Here is a 26137-nt window from a genome sequence, read left to right as displayed (position 1 = left end):
TGCGGATTCAGATGACTTACTACGATATTGACAGCAAACATATATACGTAGGTGCAGTGGTTGAATTTCTTAGTTCGTTTCAAACGCCCCCGTAGAAACATAGCTTGTTCAGATTACAAGTTACAGTGCATTACAGCGTGCTGTACAGTTCTTATACTCGAATGTATTTGTAGATTGAGGTATGATGAAATTATTTCTTCCCTGTAAGTGGCAAGAACAAATTAAGCAACGAACTCAACCTTTGTCGTTATTACCTTCCTACGTGTATGAATTGATTACCAGACCCATAATGGAATAGCTGTAACAGGCAATGAAGTGTGTTACGGATTACTAATGCACCTCCTGCCGCTACCAAGATATTGGTTGATGTATGCATGTATTTTGAGCGTCTCCCCACCCACCCACCTTTGGAACACCAAAGCATTCGGAGGCGTTTGGATGCACAGTATAAGCAGCTCAAGGATTACTTCGTGGAGTTGAGATTTTGGTCCTTTTAGTTGGATGGAATTTAAGGACAGCGACTGTTGAAATAAACCAACCTTGACCTTGAATGCAGCTGACATTCTCTGGGTCCTCAATACTGTATTTATGACTGTTCTGAAGACCTCGCAAATGGTCTTTTTCCTCGCGGAACTGGTTGAAGAATGTTTGTACAATGTCGATATTAGTAACACTCCAGTGTTATTTACTGGTGTGAAATCCGGTCTCTCAAATTAAGGGAAGAACACAGATTGAGAGGTTTTTTTATTTAGTGTTCTATCTGACGACATGTCCATATGAAGAGGATCCTTCCATCCTTTTCTCGGACTGGGACCTGTTCATATACGTTCTTGGCAGATGATCCAGAAGTGGTTTGCCATTGCCTTCTTCTGTGTGTGAATGGGATGCCACGGAGAAACCGGGGAAGCCCCCGGAGGAAAACTCCGTGTTGCCTAGACCACGGCCTTGCCCAACACAAGTTGGATCAAATTTCAAAATGAAGAGATTTGTAATTTCTTCTCTACACGGAATTTTATTAGAATCATTTCAAGGAGTAGGCGTATGTGGTGATCGGGGAATGTAACACATTTAGTTTTAGTTGGCAGACCTGAAAAGGTAAAGGCTGAACATGAATCATTAACCTGTCGGATTCTTTCCAAGTATCTTTCACCGTCTGGTGTGTGTGTTCTTTACAGATCAAGGGGGGGGGGGAAATATTGTTACTGACATGGATGCGTCATAGAAAAATCCTCTTGCCCTGTCAGGGATCGGTGGATGTGTCATATGATGATAATATTGTTAAAGAATTCGAGTGGTCGGAAATTATTTCAGTACCCACACGAATTTATCATATTGAAATAATTACAATGTTATAACAAGCTGCTGGTAGTTACATTTATTCGATGACTTATCGCAGAAAAAATGTTATCTCGCTTTTGACAAGTTGTAATCGTTTGGCGATAATCTGACATTAATCTTTACGCTGATCCGAAATTGGAGTTTGGACGAAAAATACCTTGCAACTGTGGTTATCTCTCAGAATTGAAAGAATGTGATGTTTACAAGTAAGTGTGGCCTGATAATGCAATAAACGCGATATAAACACACGTTCGTATGAGGGATGCCTTTACAAAGGAATTTAGTGTCTAGTATCAAAATAAGGAATCGAGATGCGTATTTTTTCGAGCCTTTTCTATACAAGTGGGGCTATTCCATATCATTAAGATAAAAAGAGTAAAGCTGTCCCGCTACACGCCATGTAGGCTTTTTTTGGGGGGGGGGGGAGAGGCGATATAGCTCTTACTCATTCTTAACCTCGACACCAGATGGGGTTGAGTGGTCAGCATCACGCCCCGGCCGGATTTACCCCCGGGAAAGGACCCCGGTACCCATCGGATAGGAGGGTCTGGGACTAGAAGAAAAACCACCTGCCACTGTCCGGGATCGAACCCCGTAGGCCTATTAATTCTGACAAATATTGGAGTTTCCATCATATTCAGTGTTATATAGAGCAGAACATTGCTGATGTTTGAAGTGTTGGAACAGTTTGGGGCGTATCGAGTACGAATGGGATGAATTCCTTGAAAGAACTTCATTATGACTCTGTTAGTTAAACGAAAATTTTCCAGTAACTGTAAGGCAGTAATTAGAGGCATGGTGACCTGAGGGGAAAATATATTAAACTGGTATACAAGAGTGTAAGTATATGCCATACGTAATGAGCATTAATTTGAAATGAACGTTGCTCATTAAAAACACAGCTTAAAGAAAATGGGAGAGGCTGTTTGACTTTGAAGTTGATGAACAAGGTTTTGGCGCCCTTCTAACCTCTCGAGTTCCAGAACCTCTTCAAGGCTTTGCGTATTTTCGTTGCCCATTGCCGAAAACGATTACATTAATTTTTTATGCGCGTCAATATTGAACGTTCATAAAACGGAATTATGCAGTATATATTACACTTAAGATAAACGCAGTTCTGCTGGCCCAGGGCGAGTTGTCTGTCGCTCGTCGGGCGTCAGTGCTGCTGGCTCCTGTCCATGTCCTGGAAGATGCGGCATGTTGCTACGTTTACAGTTCCGCGTTACATGTTCACATATGTATCAGTTTATATACGTACTGTTATCTGGAACGAAGTTTCACATAACTGGTTTTATCCCTGAAAGTGTTGCGCGGTCGTTGCTATTTGTTTATCAGATTTTAGATAGAACAGTTGATGAAACTAACTTATCATGCAATTGTATGTTTACCCATGTCATATATTCAGACACGACCCGTCGCCGTTTAGAATTTACTCTTCACAAACACCGGCCTTTTGGTGTTTGTCCCACGTTTGTGGTTGATCGTGGCTGTTAACTGCCAGCGCTGCAATGTGCAGGGTAGTGGACAACTCAGGCTGTTGTAGGCAATCACGTTTTGAAACAGCCCCCTCTGACCATATCGTAAACCTCAGGTGGTGGTTAAAAGTCTTTCGTGAAAACATGAAATTTCACTACTTGAGGACAAATTGAAGCTCCTGGAATGGTTTTGGCTTCGTCAGCTTAATTTGCAGTTTATCTTTTATTTTTAACTTTTTTTGCCGTTGTTAAACGCACTCAAGGCAGTCTGTAGGTTTTTTTTTTGCAAACTCATCATTAACCTCCCTCTGACAACACGTATTTCGTATCTCGCAATAACGCGGACCGATTAAAACTGTTTAAGATTTTTAAGCATGCCAACTGGTTGTGTGGGACGCTGTTACGTGATCATGTGCACAAGTTTGGAAATGTACGTGTAGCATCACAATTCTGACGTGTTTCCTGTCATGAGTAGCGGATGAACTATTCGTCTAGCATGGAACACAATATTTTCTCTAGCTTGCACTTCAGACAGACATTAATTGATATATTAACACTTCGTGGTGGAGGAAGTGAGGTCTTGACATTTTTATTGATTCAAAACGAACGATAACATTAATAGCCACGGCTCGATGTTCATTAGTTTTCTCAATATACGTTCAATAAAAGTCTAAAGTAGATCGTGTTGAGGAAACTGTATTTGTCACGAAATCCCATGTTAATTTTCTGTGCAGTTTAGACAATACTGAGTATAATGTGGGTTTGGGACGAACTGTGGATGATTGATGATGTCGTATTTCTTTATACACCTTTAATCGCGAGTATTGATAGTGTTTTGAAAGAGTTGCATTCTTGACGTTTTATCTTTTCATAGTAGGTTCACGTGTGATTGAACCTCTGTATACCTCGCGCATGTCAGCCACATGTTGGTTCGCATATTCTGTAATATGATCTTAGGATCCTGGTAAAACCCCGGAGTCAGGACATTTTTTTAATTGCGCCACATTTTAGATTTTATTATTTAGACCAGTGGTATTCAACCTTTTTTGTTCGCGTACCCCCCAGATGTAATTTCTCTTCAACTTTGTACCCCCCCAAATTTGTTGGTGTATAATTCAAGTTATACATAGTATATAATCTACATCTAAAATAAATTAAATAAATTACATTACTGATTATTCAGTGTTTATCATAATTTTTTTTTTTAAATTTCACGTACCCCCTAAGATGTCTTCACGTACCCCCGGGGGTATGCGTACCCCAGGTTGAATACCACTGATTTAGACTATTATGATTTTGCCCTGCATTTTGGTGGAATCCCAGGCGTGTAGTTGAGATGTAGAATTGACTCCTTCCCAAAGGATTGTTCAGAATTTGTCTAAAAATGAGATACTACAGACTTCAGAAGATTCGGTAGGATTTGGGGTTTTCACGGCGGCGAGTCCGAAGATGGCTATATTCTGGGTTGTAGCGCCGTGCAGTCTGGTAGAAGTTTACGAACGTTACAGAGGTTCTTCCTGCCGTCATCATCAGGGCGACTCATCACCAGACTACACGGCGCTACAACCCAGCAGACAGTCATCTTCAGAAGACTCGATCCGTGAACGTTCTTAACACAAACCCCACATTTCATTGTGGAGTTCTGTTATAAAATTCAAAATGGGCTTATTTGTTAATAAAGATGTCTTATAATGTTTAGTCTTCGGTTTGAGGATCGCTATTTTGCAATTCGGAACAGGCAACTCAATGTATGTCATTGGACATGTAAAATGCGTTCTAGACACGAACGTGTTTGAAAGCCGTTCCAGGCGTCATCTGTTTGATGTGGGCAGTGTTCAAAGCACCCGAGTCTGGCATGTTGCTACTTATCCTGAATTTCTAGAAAAATTGTTTATTTGGTAACCAGCATAAAGTTGGCGCTGAAATTCAACTCTCTTTCGCATTTTAATTCCCGACTCTCTTTTGTCCTTTCATTTATCCGGCCCCTCGTTTTTATCGTTGTTCCTTTCGTACCCGTGTCTCCATCAGAGGTGGTAGTGACGGACTCAATCATCAGGTCGATCACTCATCACCCTGATAATGGAAGCATAAATCGTCTTTGAAACGCCGTTCAGATTGTGTGAGGTGTGACATTCCAGTCAGCCATCTTCACTTAACCCCTTTTTTTACTTGAATTTCAACAGTTTTTTAATTTTTCACATATTGCACAGATCTTAGTAAGACTACAGCTTTTATTTAAAACATTTTTGGATATAGTTTATATAGTCTATTTATTTAAATGAATCTCATGACGGCGAATATGAAGATGGCTGTCTTCTGGGTTGTTGCGCCGTGTAGGTTGGCACACGTTTGCCGTCATTTCAGAGGTGATGTGTCGTCCTGATAATGGAGGCAGCAAGCACCTTTGAAACATCTGTAAACTTTTGCGACAAACGAGAAGACAGCCATCTTCAGTGGTTACAGTTATTTTCTGTCTTTATTTTGGGGGTTTACGATGCGTGGACGAATTTCTAACTTAAATATTGTCACCGAAAGTCGAGCTCTCCTTGGTAAGGCCCTGGGTTCGAAAATTAAGCTAACCTATCTCCGCAAGAGTGTTTCTATGATTTTCTTCAGTCCCTTCAGGTAAGTGCCGGGCTGTACCTTCTGTCACATACCATCCAATTTGCGTTTGTCATGCTATATAATTAGGCTTATGTAATAACAACTGCAATCGCCTTTAGAGATTCTTTGAAGCCTTGTATCAACTCCAGTTTGTATTTTCCATTTACCTCTCATCGTTTATGAAATGAATGGAGAAAATTACGAATTCCGTGTATTCTGTACGCCGAGTGGCAGGCATTCGTGTTTGGTTCCAGATCTGAACAGTGACCCAGATTTCTCCTTCGTGACCTTGAACTACCGTCGTGATACGGTATCGCATCCTGCTTACGGAGATGAAGCCGACGCTGTGATGAGCGTTGTGTTTCCTGTGCATGCTCTTGTGAGAATGCACTAATTTATTGCGATTAATGAAGACTACATTGTCATGTAGTCTCTGATTCATAAATGTACATTTCTTACCTTATATTTGCAACTTCTTGGGCATTTCATGCTTGCAGCTTTTGTTAACGTAAAATTGGGTTTCCAGAACGAAGTGAAACAACTTTTTCGCTTGGCCAGTTTTGCCTAAAACCGTTTTAAAGCAGTAGCTGAGTTTAATTTCCAGGTTAATGTGTTTGCAACTCGGCCATGTGTTGGAATTAAATTGTATAAAATAATTTAATGAAACCGCTATAACGTTTTTTTTTTTAAAAAAATTTGATCAGTTCAGTGAATTTTAACAAGTCTGACTATAAAGTAAACGTGGACACAGCGTGTCTGGGGGAAACTAACTAACTAACTAACTAGATGGCTTACCGAACCCGAAGGTTCATCACCGAATTAACCAAAGCCCTCCACCGGACCCTGTCCTGGGCCAACAAAATCCAGTCTCCTTCAACTCCTATCTCCCATAGAGATTATCCTCCCATCTACGTCTAGGTCTCCCGAGAGGTCTCTTCCCCTCAGGCTTCCCAACCAGTACCCGGTGCACACCTCTTGTCCCATCCATGCGCGCTACATGCCCAGCCCAGTGTCTGGGGGAAAACCAACATTAAACAGAAGTTTTCTCCGGTCATGAATTTAAATATTTCCTGGTTGACCTTGGTTTTCTTCAGGCTAATGTCTTCGAACAGGCCTTGGGCATCTCCTTCCGAGTCCTTACCTATTCGCATTTTAACCTCCACCTTTAACTTTCCTTTCACTGTAACCGACTGTTGAAAATCTGCCGTTAAATCACTTGAATACGCCAATAGTCGCGTGATGTTTGACGTGCTGATTAGATTTCGACACTTTGGCCCCAGCCAATTGTGCAAATAGTTGGGTTTGAATTCTTTCCACTTGGTTCCGTTCAGCGTTCTGGCTTTGTTCAGCGCCGTATCGCCGGATGCAATGGTATATCTGAGGTTGAGGTGGTGTCTAGAGAGTGGATAAAAAGATAAATTTGCTGTACCAGTGTTGCCAATATACCTCTAGTTAAAAAGTTGTCAGTGGAACCATGGTTCCGGAGAATTTGACGTAAATACGTCTATACGGAAAGTAAGTTTATATATTGGCTTTATTTTAAATATTTTCTTCATACATGCTTTACAATTGAGTAAAGTTTGTTTAAGACATTGCTGGACATGTCTACAAGATGGAAGAGTATAGGATACCCCAAAAAATATTGGAAGGAACAATATATGGGAGAAGGCCAGTGGGAAGACCTAAAGGTAGATGGCTGGATGCAGGGACGACTGACTCCTGAGATCTCCTTGGAACAGCAGCTTGGAGAAGGATAGCGTTGGATAGAGAGGATTGGAGGAAGAAGATAGAGGAGGCTAGGGCTCGATTTTGGGCTGTTACGCCATGGTAGTAGTGGTAACAAGTATTTGATTATGATCAATATTGGGTTTTATGAAAACGTGATATGTAGTTAATGTAATGTTGGTTGGGAATGCGTCGAATACAGAACGCAGAGGTAATTGGTTTCCTTTTCTCCTCGTACTAAGCGTAATTATGAATTGTACTGTACGGCTGTGAATGGGGGGGGGGGGGGGGTAGTGCACTTATTGCGCGGAAGTCGTATGGAAGGAAACTTTGAGGTGGTATTCCAACGCGGAAGACCACAAGATTCACATCTTCCCCGCCGTGAGAACCTCAAGCCGAGGAAGCTTATTGTTTTGTTCTGGGTTGTAGTGTCGCGTAGTCTGGAAGCGTTAACAGGCGTTTCAGAGGTTCTTGCTGCTGCCATCATCAAGACGATAATGGAGGCAGCAAGTACCTCTGAAACGTCGGCGAACCTCTTGACTAGCAATCATACCCCCCCCCCCCCGAGAAACTAAACTAACCGCTCGAATGGAGGGTTAATTAATGCTTGATTAAGAACGTGTGGATCGTATTTTTTTTAAAATCCATTCGCGGCATTTCGTTGATCGGTTCTTCCGTCAGAGTCGTGAGATGAATCTTATGCTGCTTGAATTACGAAACAAATTAAAGCTTAAATATCCGTGTGAAACTGTAAGAGCAAATACTTAGGCCACTGTTTGAATAGTTCTAATGCGTAATGTCATCTATTTTTTCCTCTTGTGCAAACCTACACACACGAACGACTGACGGCAGATATATAAGCCTCAATTCGAACGTCTGAAAGAGTTTTTGTTGGAGGTGGAAGAATAATCAAAGATTGGTATCCGGTGACACCCGGAGCCTGGTGACAAATAATGAGACAGCATCCAAAATTAAGTCGTAGCAAAAAAAAAATAAAAATGTGTGCTGTAGCCTTTAGTCGTCTGTTTGTGTACACGGGCTTAATAAAAGATGGAGAATTTCTCGTCTTTGCTGCTAACACGCGTAGAGATGTTTGAGAACAGGAAGACGGAGAAAAGGCATAATCGGGGCTTTATAATGTGCACTTTGTCAGATAGTGTTGGGGTTGGAGAGGCAAGTAGCACGTGTGGAAGGACTGAGAAATTTGCAAGAAATTTTGTTAGGAAGGCATAGGTGGGAGAATAATATTAAAATGGACTAAAATGTAAATTTGGGTTGTGAGGTGAGGTCGAATTCATGTGATTCAGGGTAGGAGTCTATGGTGGGATCTTATAAACATAACCGGTTTAATATTTTTTTTTACTTTTTTGGTCGCCATTGTGCTGCTTCAGTCCACTACGTTTCGCGAGATGGCTCTCCCATCCTCTTGTGAACCTTCGTGCTCCATGAAGGCTAGTTGATAGGCGTTGGTTTGTGAAGAGAGATTCTGTTGCTTGGAATGAGATATCTAGTATGAGTTTAGTTTTGTTTTCAAGAATCTGGCGTTAAGAGGATAAGATATGCAAATCCATGAGTTGGCTTCGGGTATCTCCGTATTGAACAGGTGTTTTGGACATGTGCTTTCAATTGTTCTGCAACACTGCACTTGGCGTCGGACAGGTGGAACTTTGGCGGTTCAATTTGAATGTTTGTAAAGGGAGTTGAGCACTTTTTTTAGTCTTGTTTAGTTTCATTGGTGGATGGCTTTGAATGTGTCGGTTGTTATTGGTCAAGGAACGAGTGCGCATAGTCAGACCCCCAAGGTCGTCAAACCGGCTCCTGACTGGCAGATGTACGAAGACTACGTCATATCCAGTCTTCTGAATGTCTGTTCTTTTGTAAAGGCTGGTTTGTCGTTCAGTGAGGAGCGTTCATTTCTGCAGTGTGAAGTCGTGGTATTAGTCTGTAAAGCAAGGAAGCTTTCAAGATGGTGGCCGGAGGCAAATTGGTAAGCTTTCCATTGTTAACATACTGGTGGTTAGTTTCTTCAGTGTCGAGAAAATGTTTGGAAACTTGAAGTTGCGGGGTCTGTGTTCTGTTTTCGTGTTATAAGAAATTCTATTGGAAACGAAACATTTTCAGAAATTCGAATCTCTGATATTAATAATGGAAGGTAAAACGTTGCGTGATGTTTGAATGCCAGACTGCATTACCCTACAGACCAGGAGACAAGCCATTGGATTTAAGTTGTTAACGGTACGAATTACCTTTTAAGACTTTACATGGCGTGAAGGTTTTCAAGATTATGTACATGAAAATTGCATTTTTATTGACATCGATTTCAATAAGAGCAATTTTGGTCAAAATTTCGGAGCTGTAGTGACGTTTTCAAGTCATGTTGTGACACCTATGGATTGGAATGATTGTGATATTGATTCGTAATCACCTGGGACAGATATCCGTTAATAGTGATTTCATATCATTTAGGTCTGATACGTATTATCTTAGAACGTAAAGTTATGATAATTGATAACTAGCACGATAACGCAACTTTTGATAACTAGGAAGAGGAAATGTCATCCATGTATTGTGTTTGTTAAATTTCAGATCATGTACAGAAATGTTCAAGTTCGGTTAGCACCACAGCCAAGAAAACAGTTTGCCCCACCCAAACTATACGGACATGACATAACCAGTGCTTTCAAGCTAGTAGTGGTAGTTGAATTAGCAGTTTGGTTCAACAAGAACAGAATTATAATTTCTGCATCGCGTCTTTAACCTCGGGTATCGTTGATTATTCCCCAGTGCCGGATGAGGGCTGATTTTATCCTAAATTATTATCTAGGTATTTGGAAGACCGAAATGAAGTTGGGCCGTCTAGGCTGGTAGATATTTACCTAAGGTTTCTGAAGAGCTTACTGGCTCCTGAAGCCTCAGTCAATATTTACCAAACTACACGTTACAAGAAGATAAGCTGTGTTTTAAGATTTTCCTTGCAACAGGGCAGAAGTCATAGTTCGCTAGAGGTTGACTTATTTCCAATACCTTCATGCCTTTGGGTGCGTTGGTGTGAGATAAAGGTAAAGTTTACCCTGATACTAAGTACGTGCGGCCCAGATATCACCGGTATGTAGGATTAATGCAGGTCTTTTTTCGTTTCATACAAACTCATTTTAAACGCCTGAGGCAAATCTATATATATATTATTATATTATAAAAATTTGTGATTCCTCGTTGTCGTCAATAAATTACGTCATCAACAATGCCGAGTATAAACAAACTCGGCATTGTTGTGGAACACGACACTGCCGAGTATAAACAAACTCGGCATTGTTGTGGAACACGACACTGCCGAGTATAAACAAACTCGGCATTGTTGTGGAACACGACAATGCCGAGTATAAACAAACTCGGCATTGTTGTGGAACACGACACTGCCGAGTACAACACAACAATGCCGAGTTTAGTGTCTTACTCAAGATTTTAAAACGCAACCAACCCCCCCGAAAGAGGGTTGGTTGCTTTTTAAACACTTGAACAAGCTACCCCGAAAAAGGGGGTTGGTCAAGTATTTTAACCCTCCATTCGGGGCAACCAACCCCCTCCCCCCGAAGGGGTTCGTTGCTTTTTAAAAACTTGACCAACCCCTCCGAGGAGCTCCGAAAGGAGCGTTCTGCCCTAGTAGATTTAAATTTGTCCATTACTAAAATGTGTTGATGAAACGTGGTGTTATTTGATCAACATTGAATACCCAGTGGTATATTTATACTGCCCCCCCCCCCCCCAAAGGCTGTTAGGCACGTGCTGTGGCATTTGATTTGAACGTAGAAACGTTTCCCGGTTTTCTCATGTTACGCGTTTTCGAGTTTAAATAATAAATTACGACAATGGGTTACTGCTGCCGCCCGTTGTTATAAGTCGTGAAACAGAAGTTGTTCATTATTGTAGACATTATGTTGGAGGGGAAATGTTAAACAGGAGACTATCTTTGACTTCTGTAAATACTGACACAAACGTAAAACATTACCATATACATGAAATTAACTTTGCGTAATTTGGTTTTTATAAATTTGTTGAAATTAACTTTGCGTAATTTGATTTTTATAAATTCGTTGAAATTAACTTTGCGTAATTTGGTTTTTATAAATTTGTTGAAATTAACTTTGCGTAATTTGGTTTTTATAAATTTGTTTAAATTAACTTTGCGTAATTTGGTATTTATAAATTTGTTGAAATTAACTTTGCGTAATTTGGTTTTTATAAATTTGTTGAAATTAACTTTGCGTAATTTGATTTTTATAAATTTATTGAAATTAGCTTTGCGTAATTTGATTTTTATAAATTTGTTGAAATTAACTTTGCGTAATTTGGTTTTTATAAATTTGTTGAAATTAACTTTGCGTAATTTGGTTTTTATAAATTTGTTTAAATTAACTTTGCGTAATTTGGTATTTATAAATTTGTTGAAATTAACTTTGCGTAATTTGGTTTTTATAAATTTGTTGAAATTAACTTTGCGTAATTTGATTTTTATAAATTTGTTGAAATTAGCTTTGCGTAATTTGATTTTTATAAATTTGTTGAAATTAACTTTGCGTAATTTGATTTTTATAAATTTGTTGAATTTGGCTTTCCTTTCCAAATCTTAACGACATTCTTGTGGGTGTTACTATATCTTGTGCAGCTTTAACGATAATCTTGTGGAAAAGCTCGTATAGCTTGAGTACGATACTAACTATTGTCGTGGTCATGGTTAACTTATAATTTCTGAGGCAATGTTCCAAAAGTGTTTAAATAATTTCTATGGCGAAAGCGGCTCTTTGATAGTGCGTGCTGTAAAGATAAGCTGATTCATTAATGCCACTCTCATACAGTTGGCGTTTTGCGACAACCTTGCCTGGAACACTTCATCTTGCACTGATGATGAAGGAAAAGTGTGTCAGTAACCAACTCTCCTTGAAGTTTTCGAATTGGGACTGCGTCGTGCAGCTGCCTAGCCTTCAGAAGAGTTACAATACAAAACACATGCAATTGTACTGCAGGCTTTAAAATAAATGTCTCCCCTTGATGCCAGCTATGAACTTATGACAGTCTTTCAGTTGTGACCCACTTACTACGTTGGCAGTCGAAGAAAGATCTGAAGTAAGATTTCAGAGTCGTTGGACTTCGAAGATCATTGATTTTGTTTTTATTTAAAGTAAAACCTGGAAAAAGTATGTTGTGATGTATTAAATGTAGGGGTGGGGTGGGGGGAGGGCAATAAGTGTCATTTATTTATTTATAGTTTTAAAGTACCTCCTAGCTTTGTCGCGTCCACCCGAATGTCGTTGTAAGATTTAAAATATTCTGGATTTTGGACTAAATGTTACGATATGGAGTAGCAGTATTATATGAAGACCGAAATATGCACAATGCATGTTTTAATAAACGATTTCAACGAAATTGTAGCTATTTGTAATTTGGCCCCGGAGGTGAACTGCTTCTTACGCACCCGTTGTTCATAATTTTTTGCAGATGAATGTCCGGGTGACGACGATGGACGCGGAACTGGAGTTCGCGATCCAGCAGACGACTACGGGCAAGCAACTTTTTGATCAAGTTGTGAAGACAATCGGCCTGCGGGAAGTGTGGTTCTTTGGTCTCCAGTATACGGACAGCAAAGGCGACCTCACGTGGATTAAGCTCTACAAGAAGGTATGTATTGTGCAGTCTTGGCTTGCGACGTATTTAACATAATTTAATCGTGTGGTGGATTACGGGCCGTGTCCGAAATAATGGTGAAAAATACTAATGCTTTTCATGTTCCTAGTTTTTTATTTTTGTAATTTCGTGTTTTGGAAGTGTAAAAGCACTTGCAGGTAACAGTTGCCGTGAGTAAGTACTCAGTTCAGCTTGGGTACTCCCTGACCTCCTTAGATTATGTATTTATTATGTTGAAAAGGTGTCACGGGCGTTTTTTTAATTTAGCACATTTGTTTATTTTTGCCTAGCCTAAATTGGGTGTGTTCTAAAATGTCTCAGGCCCTTGTTATGTGATTTTCAAAAGGAGAGGAAGATGTAGTTGAGTGTTTTGTGGAAACTGCCGAGTTTTAACGAGGGATTCTGACCCAGCTGGCCGCCAACGCCTAGTAGCCCTTTTGCGATAGTGACGTAGAATTTTCAACAAATTGCCATGAATCTTTAGTCTTCGCCTACATTGCTGCTATCAGCAGATCTATAAACGTGAACGTGGGTCCAAGATAGTGAAAATCTGAGAGCACTGACTGGCTTTAATAATTCTGACATCAAGAAATGCTGTAGTCCTTAATCTCTTTACTGCGTGGGCTTATCTTTGTAGATAAGTGTGCGAACTACTGAACTCTTACCGATCCCACTCGAGATTCGTGTACCTGTCTACTGATGTCATTTTTTCCCTCAGAGCCGACCAGACAATTTCTTCGTTCTAGTCCAGAGGTTCCCAAAGTGTGCCCCCCCCCCCCGGGGGGGGGGCGTGTTTTTATGAAAAACTTTTTTTAACGAAATATAGAGAAACATTTTTAACATCCTTTGCTTGGTTGAGGCAGTTTAGTTGTCTTACAGTGCTGTATACTAATACGTAAATTTTTATGTCAAATCTGTTTGCTTGCACTTGTTCTGGAAAGGCTGGGCGTCAAATTTATGAAATGTTTTTAAGGGGGGCGCAAGGTATAAAAGTTTGAGAAACTCTGTTCTAGTCACTTTTTAGAATGATTCAGAGGCTGTAAGAAACTTCACCGAGTGTACGCAGGTGGTGAATCTCATGGTGTAGGAAAGTCGATGATGTCATTTCGAAAGACGCGTCAGAATTACGTATTAGCTCACAATAGTATCCGGGAATGAGAGAGACGAGCGTAAAAGCGTGTGAGTCATCCGTTTGAACATCTAGTTTGTGATCTGTGTGGCGGATTGTAATTACTTCATATATAAAGATGCGGATCATTGTTCGGTGTCTGCAAGGACGATTAGGTGACTTTGCTCCGGGGAAGGTGTGCGTCAGACCGTAATGTGTGGGCGGTTATTCAGGTCGAATAACCCGGTTATTTGACTTCGTGCAGAATTCGTTTCTGATCAATAGTTGGTGTTTTAAAAGGGGATTTATGTAAATCATTTAACGAAGACAGGCTATCGTGAGGTATTTTCGTTGTCTTCCTTAGTTCCTTCATGTAAAATCACTAGGGTGTAGGTGTTCTGTGTTAAGGGTAAATCTGTAATGCCGAGGGTGTGGCTGTGCGCCACACCGAGGTATGTGTGAGAGGGGCAACGCTTTGAATATTGTTAACCGCCTCACTAGACGGCTTCATGTTCTGAATGTTTTGTCGGCGGAGAAGGGGGAACCCCCGTGGCACAGCGAGGAATTCATGCCACCTACCGGAATAGAACCCCGATCTTCCAACCCCTAGCCAGCTATCCCTGCTTCCTCTTAAATCTGAGCGTGCTGATTTTAAGTAAATTGATTTTATTACGCACTGATGCAATTTATTATAAACTAGCTCGGTTCTACACGCGTGGGAGGACTGGAGGAATTTATTTTATAACTTGTGGCATCAAAATGTCGTGCAACAGAAGATGAACCAGTGCCCAGCTAAGTGTCACCTACAAAATACCAAAGTTAATAAACTTGTTTCATTTCTGGTTGAATTTAATTGAAAGAATTTGTATTTGTCAGAACACGTTGTTTCTTCGTTTCTGTAATCCGATTACTAAGCCTTAAGTACCCCTGCTGATTAGTCGTGGCTTCATAGTAGGAAGCGACTTAAATATTTCTTAACTTTGCCCTTCACTGGGGTGAATTAAGTCGCAGTGTTTCGAGTGCATAGCAGAATAATTGTAGGAGGAACATACTCGGTGGGGCATACATTTGTAACTGTCCGCTTTTCATTTAATATTTACTGCTTCTTAAAGCGGGACAAGGTTCCGAACAGTGTGGAAACGACGGCCTTGTGTAACCGGCGTTTTAATTGCGTCATGTACTTTATACTGGCAAGAAAGTAAGAGAACGTTTGAACGGAACGTGTAGTCTTTGCCAAATTGAATTAGTGTGGGCGGGCTCAGATTTCAGCGATTAAATTTTTTTTTAAATTAGGTACTAATGGGTTATATTATGCCGAGACCTGTCTAAGAAAAAGCTGTTACTCGTAGGTTATCCCGTACCTGAACATCCCTCTAGTTCGGTGCAGGTAAACTTTTACACGAAGTTAGGGTCAGGTAGATGGTCACGTCATCCAGTGGCGGCGCAGAGAACTAAGACTTTCGGGGATAGAACGTTAGCTGTTCTTTTTCGAATTCAGGTGCGTTGAACGAGACGTAACTTTAAGAACTAATAGTTACTTGTTAAGTGTTCGTAGGTCACGTTTCAGAACGTTTCGAAATATGTTATGTAAGTAAGTCTGCGGAAATGAAGGACGTGAAAAAATACAGCGTTCCCACCAGGTATCCCATATTAAAGCCGAGGACAGAAATCTACGTCATACACGGATACAACCCCTATTACCTCCACGTGCCCTATACTCTTCTGCTACTAAAGGTGAACGTTGAGTAACTCCGATTTGATACGCAGGCCATCCCTCCTTTGCCTTGTTTCATACCTTTATTTTTGAACGTGGCTGTACTGCGTTACTTTATTTTCCCCTCCGGAGATATCTTTACAATAAAATCGGGGTTTGATCCCCGATGGGGGCAGAGAATTTTTCCTCTAGCCTCTGCGTCCAGACCGGCTCTGGGGCCCACCCAGCCTCCTCTACAATGGGTACCGGGGGCCTTTCCCGGGGGTAAAGCCGGCCGGGGCGTGATGCTGACTACTCACCCCCATCTAGTGCCGAGGTCAAGGAAGAGAGGAGCTATACCTCCCCTCCCCCCAAGCGCCTACATGGCGTATAGTGGGACAAACTTTACTAACTTTACTTACTGGCTTTTAGACGGTTAATGCACTAAATTTCGATACCAAGCGGCTGAAAGACCAGTGCAAGAGACGTCAGGTTTTGTGGGACTGCCCAACATAAATTAGAAGGCATTGAACAGTAACCGTCTGTATTAGAGACGTTTCCGGCCTTAATCGGTCGTTGGGGTAGCCATTTGACATGACGTGACCCGACCCGACCCGGTTTCCCTTTAAACAGCGTACAATCGCGTTCACGTTCTGTTAATTAACTTTTTTTAATTGGGAGCTTGAATGGGTCAATAATCGAGATTCACATCAAACTCAGAACTATCAAAGATCAACTGGAAAGATCAAAGGGGAGAACTTGACTTTTCTTAAGTTCGCCCTTCCCTAAAAATTTGATTACATTTGATGTTGTTTATTTTCGTTAAGATTTTGGTAATCTGTAATAAGACTCGTTCATTCAAAGGCTTGAATGGACGCCAAAAGTTCATGCACATTTTCTAAATAATTCTTGAAAACACATGAAATCGCTGATCGTTTCTGGACCATATTCTGGCAAGAAACTCGTGATTTGTACATGGGCTTTCCCGTGGTGCGTATTCTCGTACAAACATTTTTTGGACAACAAGGCGTTGGGCTTCCTGGATCTGATTTCGATTAGGCGTGTTCAGAATGCATGTAATTTCCATATCGTTACTCGTACCATAAGAAGATCCTTTCTCTGATAAAGCGAAGACCCGTAGTAATTGCTGTTAAGTACAAATATTCCGAGACTTATGAAGACAAATAATTTGGTGTGGCGCCGAACCCAGACATCGACATGCCCCTCCCCGAATGCTTATCCAATACTGATACATAGGCGGATTCATGATTCGCTTTCTTCCCTACTTACCTACGTATTTTAACAACAGTTAAATTCGAAACAGATCATCAGGGAATTTTGTTGTTTTAATATCTATTAGCTTGATTGAGAATGTTTGCCGACGTGCTCCACTGCTGTAAGAGATGTTTTCGTCTTTCGTAACAGAAGACGGGTTGCCAGGCCACATGTTGTGTATACGCACGAAAAAGAGCAGGTTGAATAGTGTTACGTGTATGATGATGTAACTCCTCCTCGCGTGATAGGAACAACAAAGCAGTTCTGCCATAAAATACATCATCCGAACTTGAAAATGGCAGCAGTGTTTATGACTTAACCTTGGCCTGGTGGTTCGCACACCGTTCAAATTGCTGGCAAAGACACCTTTCAGCTTGAACGGTTCAAAAGCTCTTCGTCACAGAAAGTTGCGTGCCTGCAGTTTGGCTGGAGAGCCTCTGTTCTTTGGTTCATTAGCAGTTTTACGGTTCTAAGGGATTCAGACCAAATATGAAAGCACAACTTGCTATTCGAATGAGTCTCTCCATATGTTCGTCAGTCTGACACCTCCTGTTAATTTAACGCTCTAATTAAGCTGGAAAATTATGTACAGAGGTAGGTATTGCCAAATACTGACATTAACAAAACATTTTTCTTGATATCACGTTAGTTTTTATTCTGTGGGGTGATACATTTTTGTGAATAACGCGGACCGCGTGTTGCGAAATCCTGTGCTGGGAGCTTTTTGAATGAGTCGTGTTGTAATTTTCCTCGATGTGCTGAGAAGGGGACTTTATACGTCCTTGAACGAAGGGACACTCAGGTGATCTTGAGGTCAGTATCGCACTGTAGTTGTTGGTAAATACACTTCAGACCTGTATTCACAGTGAAATGTAAGACATGTATTTACTTAATCTTACCCACGGGTTGTTGACATTGGGTTTGTTTCCCCCTCTGGTGTGGTGTATGTCAGAAATTGCATTACTTGTTTATAGGTGTTAAAGGAGTTGTAGTACAGAAATTAATAATTTGCTCCTGATTATTTGAAATTCATGAGTAATGTCATATTGGCGTGTATTATTAATATTAAGAATTAACATTACGTTTAGTTCCATAATAATGTCAGGTCTAATAGAGTATCTCCTCGTTACGCAATCAGCTGTTTTGTTTCAAACACGGATTTACTGCAACTTAATATACAAAGTGTTTCTTTGCCGATCTTCATAGATCTGTATTGTGGACTGGATAAAACGTCCTTAGTTTTACAATATAATTGTACAGGATTTTGCATGTTTTGTTGCTAGAGAGTGTTAATGGTCTATTTTGGTTCTTACGCATGCTAGCCTGAGAACATACTCTCTAGGATACTTCGAAAGCTGAAGAAGACTGATTCTCTCGACGAAGACGATTTGGTAAGATTGAAGCAGGATGCCCCCTTTAACCACTTCCCCATTTGCCTGTTGTAAATAGCTTAGTAACTTTGTGGTTTTAGTAGAGTTGGCCTGAATCAGTTGTTGTGTTACGTGCTTCGTGGCACGATGGAATGAGGTTCAGTTGAGCGCCCGGGTAGTTATGCAATGTGCGCTGCAAGATTATTTTCGTATTGCACGTTTGATATTATTGGAATTAATATTATATTTGATATTATTGTCCCACAAATCGCGGATGCCGTAAATAATTTTCCACGCCATTAGATTTTATTGTAATATAGTGGATTTATTCTCTTTGTGCGAACGTTATCTACACAGAATTTATATTCGACGAGATTTTGTATTTAAGATGTTATTGGAACCCTGTTGGCGTGTCATAAAGTTGGCCCCGGGGGGGGGGGGGCGAAAGTAGGTACACAGCATTGTATTTCTCCGTTGCCTTCCAGAAATTCACAAATTTTTACATGCAGGAATTTGACCTTGATATAATGGAATGGTGCCCAGTAGGCGGACACCATTTAACTGGCTTGTGAAGTGTCAGTGAATACGAATATGGCTGTATCGTGCGATCTTCATCGATATTTTTAATTCTTCCACAACCTCTGTACTCATAGACCCTGCCGATTTGTACCCGTTCCCGAGAATGAAAGCCACCCTAGTCAATAAAATGGGCTGAAGGAGGTCACAGGAAGAGGTTGAACGGGTGCTTCCAGAAGTGGTACTGCCTCTGGCAGAAATTTGACACAGCGGAAGGAAGTAGAGTGAACGGGACCGCGGACAACAGCAAATATATTTTTTCTCTCTCTTAATGAAGGTTGGGGATTAATTTGTTTCATTCCGTAATTGCAGTGATTGATTCAGGCCAGGAGTGAGAGGTGTTACTGTTTGTAAAGAAACACGGTATTTACGTATTTGTGACGTGAGAGTGGGTTGGACCAATGGCAGCTGGGTTAGTAGGAGCTTTGATTTGATCTCCAGCTGCGCTTGGAAGATAATTAAGTAAATCCCGCGATGATGACACGTATTACTATCACGCAGGTTACGCAAAGCAGGCCACTACACCACTTTAAAAATCGCTTTAAGTTAGCGGGAATTGCGTGTTTGTCGCAGATAGAATTAATACTGGTACGAAGAACTCTTGTAACAGAGCGATATCGTGCTTTGTTCTGAAGTATGGTCAGGAAGAAGGGAAGTGCAGTATTGTTTTGCAAGTGTCTCACGGTGTCTTGATATCATTCAGAACACGTAATTCAGAAAGCGTCTGTTGTGTTGTAAGCAAAGATAGGAAGTCAGCAGTGTACTTATAAAGAAGCTAAGTTGATCATTCGTATGAATAGCTGTTCCATCACAAGGATGACAGGTTGTTGGAATAATCAGGGGTCGGATTCATACAGCAGGCCTGCAATGATACGGGACTCATCCGGTTTCAAACCATTTTTCGGATGCGTTGACATAAGTTTTAGCTGCTGCTGTTTGATGTAATTTCGGGTTTCGGGAATGAGCAGCATCGTAAGTAAATAGGTCAGTCTATACTAATGAATAGATAATGTAGCCTGGTGACAGTAGGGGACAACGGGAGACCCAGAAGTTGGCTGCATTCACTCTGGAGCAGTTTTTGGCTAGTTGTGTGCCGCGATGTAAATTGTATAATTATTCGCACACGAAATCAAAAAGGCAGTATCTTATCGTTCGTAATTATAATTCATAATGCACTCACATATTCGTCATCGATAATTTTATTCAACGTGTGTTAGGTTTTGTTTTAATAAGCGTGCGCACTTACAGGACAGAGATTTGTCTCCTCTCGTAACGATACATTTTCCTGTGTACCGTAATGTTTCTTTGACAAAGCAGGGCGTGCAGCGGTTGAAGAGTTTCCACTGCTGTGGGGAAAAAAAACTTTAGCGCCTGTTTCAAGAATAATTATTGTATTTGCCGCGTTCCTGTTCATACTGCGACTTTTATTCAACTCCTGGAATGTGGTTCGTGACCGTAAGGAATTTCATGAAAGCCGTGTACAAACATATTCAAGGCCGACTGTTCTTATTAGAAACGTGTTTTCTTTTTTCGTGTGAAAATATGGCAAAATATAATTTGTCCCGTCGTGAGGAAATAATCGATCTGAATAGAATTCGGCCGCTTAAATTCGTACATTTGCCGCAAAATACTTTCGAGCTTGGATGACCTTGAAAAGAAACGTAGTAGGTATGGGAACACAACGAAGCGAAGTCTGTCTGTGAAAATGCCATCGATTGTGTCGAAATTAAAAGGGTACTTCTTTTGCACTGTATCGTGTATGGTCAGACTCTTAGCTGTCTTGGTCACCTTGTCCTTGCCATCTTTCGTTCTCTTTCAGTGACATAGTTTTGCTTCCTCTGTAGCTCCGATGCCGAATTCTGTCCAAATCCACATTCGACCATACGGGGTAGATTTGACACCAAGATATTAATAGTTTTGTTCTGTCAGTTCATAGTTCATTATCACGAATTCATACATTTGTTACAATGACGGCTGTAATGATAGAAGCGAGTTCGTGTACCATCTGTGGTGTTAGTGCAACGTCATTGCATAGTCAGTCTTCAGTTGACCTTTAATTGAGCAGTCAAGTTTGACGATGCCAAATTGACCAAACCATGACAGTAGCAAGCTTTGTTCTCCACATAAAGCCAGGATGTATTCAGAATTTTTAGATATGCTGGGTGCATCGATATATCAACGAACTCCATGGAGCGGTCTTCCTTGAGAATCTAACAGTCGCTTAGCAAATCAGTTTCCGTCTGTAACGGAACTCTGAAGGTTTATTGCCGTTTTTACAAGTCATTCACCTGAACCAGGAGAAAAACTAGGTCACATCCTCGCTGACTATTTCTTGAAGGTACACGTGCGTCTCCGAAATGGCATCTTCGTTTTTGGTTTTACCCTAAAAATGCTCAGATACGTGTCTTGTGTCTAAACAGAGGGCAAGAAGGGCATTTTGCTATCAGGAAACTTCACATGGATGATGCAGTGACGAATTAACTACTTACTTGAATAGAACAGAGTTTATTTACGTTGCGTACATCCTTCATAGGCCTAAGCCAAGGAAGAGTTCTGTGGGGCCCATAACCTGACTTCCCCCCCCCCCCCCCCAAGAGGGCGTGTGTGCTACGTAATGTAAGCAGTTAACCAGCGTTGATTATGTGTAAGTAGACCACGGACCGGCAAAAAGTTTATTAATTAAGGCTTTGACCGGGATGTTAAATCTTATGTGGTACTGCCTGATTCGACTTCTAATGGTTAAGTGAAGTGTTTTCTTCGCGGTACGGTCTGGATTCGTAAATATTATGAAGACGAGCTTCGGCTTCAAAGGGTTAACCAGCTGATTTTCGTAATGGTGAGGTGTAGTGTTTTCTTCGCGGTACGGACTGAATTCATAAATAATATTCAGACGATCTTCGGCTTCAAAGGGTTAAACGATGGTATTTGAAAGCGGTACTGAGGAATATTGAGTCCCTGTTATCGACTGACCTTGTGGATTCTTGAGTTGTCTGCCAGAATTCTAACTTGCCAAGAGAAAGTGGCACTTCACGCGGTGACACTTACCAGTGACTCGGCGCAGTAGAATTTCGTATATTTCAGGTTTTTGCTTGAGATTTCTTGCTATTTTTAGCGGGTATATTTTGTTGTCATGTCGTAACTATCGGGGTGTTTCCGCCCTTTAAGAACATAACAAGCGCTCAGTATACTTTGAATCGCCATGTTTGGCGACTTCACCGTCCTTGTGAATGACACGTTTTATTAAATTACTTTTGGTGAAAGTTTTTTTGGAAAACGGAGAAGTGTTGGAGGCATGTTGAGGGGCAGCTTGACTGAAGTCTCTGTTAACCCTGTGAAGAACAGTAATAGCTATGCGCCATCTGCATTAACGGCGTTCCCAATTGAATCGGTTAGCATAAAAGGGACCCCACTCCACTATCTGGGCCAGCGTACTTTATTATTTTTTTGGCATGAAAATATATTATACACTGTTTGAGAAGGCGGGTCTTTTGAGCAGAAGAAAGTCAGTCCATACGAATTTTAAACCAGCGAGGAAGATCGCAACAAACCCAGTAAAGTAAGCGTTCTTAGGCTGAAAAGGATACTAACCAATGCAAAGGCTGAAGCTTGAAGTTGAGTTCTAACAGCAGCATTGGCGATGTTTGAAATAGATACGTATTGTGTTTCCTTTGAGGTAGGAGCTGGGTTTTTAAATAATTAGGTAGACTTCGTGCTTCATTTGCCTGTCTTGGGTGTTCGTACAAATTCTTCGTTATTTGTGCACTTTATTGGTGAGAATTCAAAATCTGCCCAGCATGTGAGCCATTTTGTTTATAAATTAGAAGGAAAAACTGAATGAGGAGTTTCTGTTGTATTTTTCCCCAAATACTGATATTAAAGGTGGTCAGAATTGAGCATTGTGTGGGTGAGGCATGTAGCACGCACGGGGATTTGGGAAATTAATTCAGACTGCCAGAGAAGTCCGAAGAGTCCATCAGTAACCTGGTCACGAATGGGTGTTAAAGTGGATGTCAAGTAGGGTGTAAACATGTTGATTGGATTTAACTGGCGCAGGTTTCAGTCTGATTCAGAGTTCTTGTGAACGGCTGGGACCAGGTGAACAGCAGTCAGCTTTTGTTTAAGATCTCTGCTCCATGAGTTGCTCGGTTATAAACTCAGAATATGCCTGTGCGGGTTTTCATTCGTTCTGCCGCCTTTCAGATTTTATTCCTCAGGAGATCTCTAGAATGAAATGGTTTAGCAATACATTTACCTTTAAATGGCAATTGAGTTGCCACACCAGTTTCTTTTAAGTAACCTGGTTAAAGCCTGTCGTAAATATCGTACTAATAATAGTCGAGTGGATGAGGTAAGACGTTGAATGAGTTGGAGTAAGAACCGAGATTTTGAAGTGCACAATCTGGGCGTTTCGCGCATGTTGTTTGTGTTTTTACGATAATTTCATAAGCAACGCGTGGTGCAAGGTGATGTTAAGAACTGATTTTTTGTAACTGTACCAGACAGGTTAATTTATTCGTTAATACGACTGATTTATTGGTGGTGTACCCAAATATTTGAACAGAGCTACATTTACGAAGGGTGTATTAGCTGTCTTCATTTCATTCTGCACTCAGGCGTTTGGAAGTTGGACCATTTGGTCGGCCGCTTGGAGAGATGGATTGGCATCCGCTCAAATATGGAGCACAAGTCTTTTGAGAAGCTAATAGTATCTCAGCTAGTTAAGTGCCCCTCCTTTTGTAGAATCCCTTGTCTCAAACCGTATGACCATTTAACATCATCACTTTATTTGGGATCGATTTGAATGTTATTCGCCCATCTATATCCAGGTATTCAAAGTGGCCTCTGCCCTTCAGTGTTCACAGCTAAAATTGTGTGTGCATTTCTTATCTCTCCAACCTACTGGCACAATTCCTCACAAATAATCTTTCCAGTTATTTTCTCAAAGCCCTCAAGTGTAATACGACAACTTGCAGTTGAATATATTAAGTTCTCGTTTAAGAGACGGGAAGGTAAAGTGTGAACTTGATACAAGAAATATAATTTGTGAAGCTTCTCGCTGTGTCAAATCTAAAAAGAAACGTTCTGACTCTTTATGTGTGTTTGTTTTTGAGTGGTGCCTGATGCACAGAACTCGTTTTTGAATTAAAATGGTGTCCCAGTTCTCGTTGTTATATTGCCGAGTACAGACATATACGAGTACATCACTCTTGCATGTAATAGCAAATTGGCGGGTGTTACTTCACAGCTGGTGAGCAGTCGCTTTGTGAAGACGATGGAAGTGTCTTGTTCCGTCAGAGTTAACGTCATGCCATTCCGTCAGATCTCCTAATAGAGTTAGGTGTGGGTGTGCGGTAAGCGCTGTTTCACGCAAGTAAATTAAGAGTCCGCACATCCATCTCTTATGATAAAAGTAGTTAAATGCGTGTTGTCATGCACATGTTATGCGTTAATAGGAACTTTGTTCGATCAGTGAAAACCAACAGAATGGTTAGCATTCCTGCTTTCGGTTAGATAGGTGTCAGGTGCATCTGTCCGGAGGCCGGATCTCCTGACAGGGATTTTATTCCCCTTGTAGTCCACAACCCCGCCAGACATGCTGTTGCCACATGTCCGCTTCCTTCCATGCCCTTCCCAATTCTCTGTTAGTTACTTATCCTGTCATTTGTCACGTTAAATTGTATATAATTAATAGCAACAGTACTTTATAGATGTCGACTTAAGTTTTTCTTGACAACTTTCGAAAGTCTGGGAACCACAGGATTAAGACATGCATCCTGTAACTTCGGTTATGGGAAACTTGCAGGTTGCATTTTAATCAATCCTCAGAACCAAGTCATTGCGTACTGTGTTGACGGAGACGGGAACGCTATTATAACCCGTCGTTGATTGAAATTTATGTGTTTGCATTTTTTTTAATCCCCTGATTTAGAACAGTAGGACGCACGTGTGATACAGGTTTAATAAGCCTAATTAATGCTAGTTCAAAAAGTAGCAGAAGAAGAATGGAGTTGTTTCATACGAAGTCTTTCAGATGAGGTAACGGAGCCAAATAAGCTAAAGCAGTGGGATAGAGAAAATATTTCGGTAGTAATTGACGGGTAAACATGGACGTAACGTATTGGTTGATACCTCTTTTAAGAAGTTGTCACGCAGTATAAAAACCAGTGAAATTTGACAGGTCCTCCGTTAATAATTTCTCCCTTTTAAGGTTTGCTGGAAAACAGCTGTTGGCGTGTGTGTTTATATGAATTACAAGCTGCAAAATATCGGTAATGGGATATAAACTAGGACGTATTGAGTTAAGAACCGGATAAACACAGCTAGCTGACAGCCTTGTTAAAAATAGTACCGGTAGATCATTTAAGATTGCAAAGTGTCGTTCTCTCCCCCACATTTTGAATACGAACTTGTGTACGCGACGGAATGCCTGTGTGACACGATCCGACACCTCGGATGCTCTTGTTTGCGAGATTGCAGATGAGAGATCGTGTTTCAGAACGATCATTTCGGTTAGCGTTGGTTATTGTTAGCAGTAACCTTTTCGCAGGTGGTCACTCCCCCTCCCCACTACCAAGAATTTAAAATGACGCAATGTTTACGTATTTCCTTGTTTCTTACGGAGAACTGATATCCGATTAGGTTTCTCCTAAGATTGAGACATTGTATGAGATGTTCACTTTTTCCTCTCAGTTGCCCTGGAAGCAGTGACAGTGATCGACGCTGAAGCAAACATCTTTGGCAAGCGCATCCGGTCTAGTGGCGGGAAACTGTGCCTCATAAAACATAAAAATATCAACACATGGAATGACGCTTTTGCCAAAAGGCCCCCCCCCTCCCGGATCCTGCCCCTTTAGTAAATCCTGCTTGGCTGTTTTGCGTTGATGAATGTCAGAACAGTTATCAAGACGATGTAAAGAAATTTTAATTGGTTGATTATAATAAACTTCATTGTATTTCCAGATGTTTGCATGATGTTTAAAAATAATACTTTATCATTAAATATTTTAAATGTAGTGGTCTAGTTCAGTGGTATTCAACCTTTTTCGTTCGCGTACCCCCCAGATAAAATTTCTCTTCAACTTTGTACCCTCCAAAGTTATTGGTGTATAATTCAAGTTGTACATAGTATATAATCTACATATAAAATAAATTAAATAAATTACATTACTGATTATTCAGTGTTTATCATAAAATAATATATTTTTTTTAAATTTCACGTACCCCCTAAGATGTCTTTGCTTACCCCAGGTTGAATACCACTGGTCTAGTTGATAACTTTAGGAAAATACGTTGA

At 40.8% G+C, this 26137-nt stretch overlaps 1 protein-coding gene across 2 annotated transcripts in view; it reads left to right on the top strand.

Annotated features, from left to right (window-relative positions):
* Moe (moesin) overlaps positions 1-26137 on the top strand; it is a 46509-nt gene that overhangs the window by 5422 nt on the left and 14950 nt on the right. The window contains exons 1-2 of one of the 2 annotated variants that reach the window (XM_087355216.1): positions 8973-9129; positions 12636-12815. In XM_087355216.1, the coding sequence (XP_087211342.1) occupies positions 9109-9129; positions 12636-12815 (201 nt within the window). In that variant the 5' untranslated portion in view covers positions 8973-9108. Of the gene's footprint in view, positions 1-8972; positions 9130-12635; positions 12816-26137 lie in introns of those variants that run through there. The other variant, XM_087355217.1, reaches the window with a different exon arrangement.

This window comes from Zootermopsis nevadensis, unplaced genomic scaffold (assembly GCF_977971745.1).
Source record: "Zootermopsis nevadensis isolate Lab colony 2312 unplaced genomic scaffold, Znev_1.0 Znev_ptg000024l, whole genome shotgun sequence".
In the NCBI taxonomy this organism is placed as follows: Eukaryota; Metazoa; Arthropoda; class Insecta; order Blattodea; family Termopsidae; genus Zootermopsis; species Zootermopsis nevadensis.
This window is presented reverse-complemented; position numbering and strand designations above follow the sequence as displayed.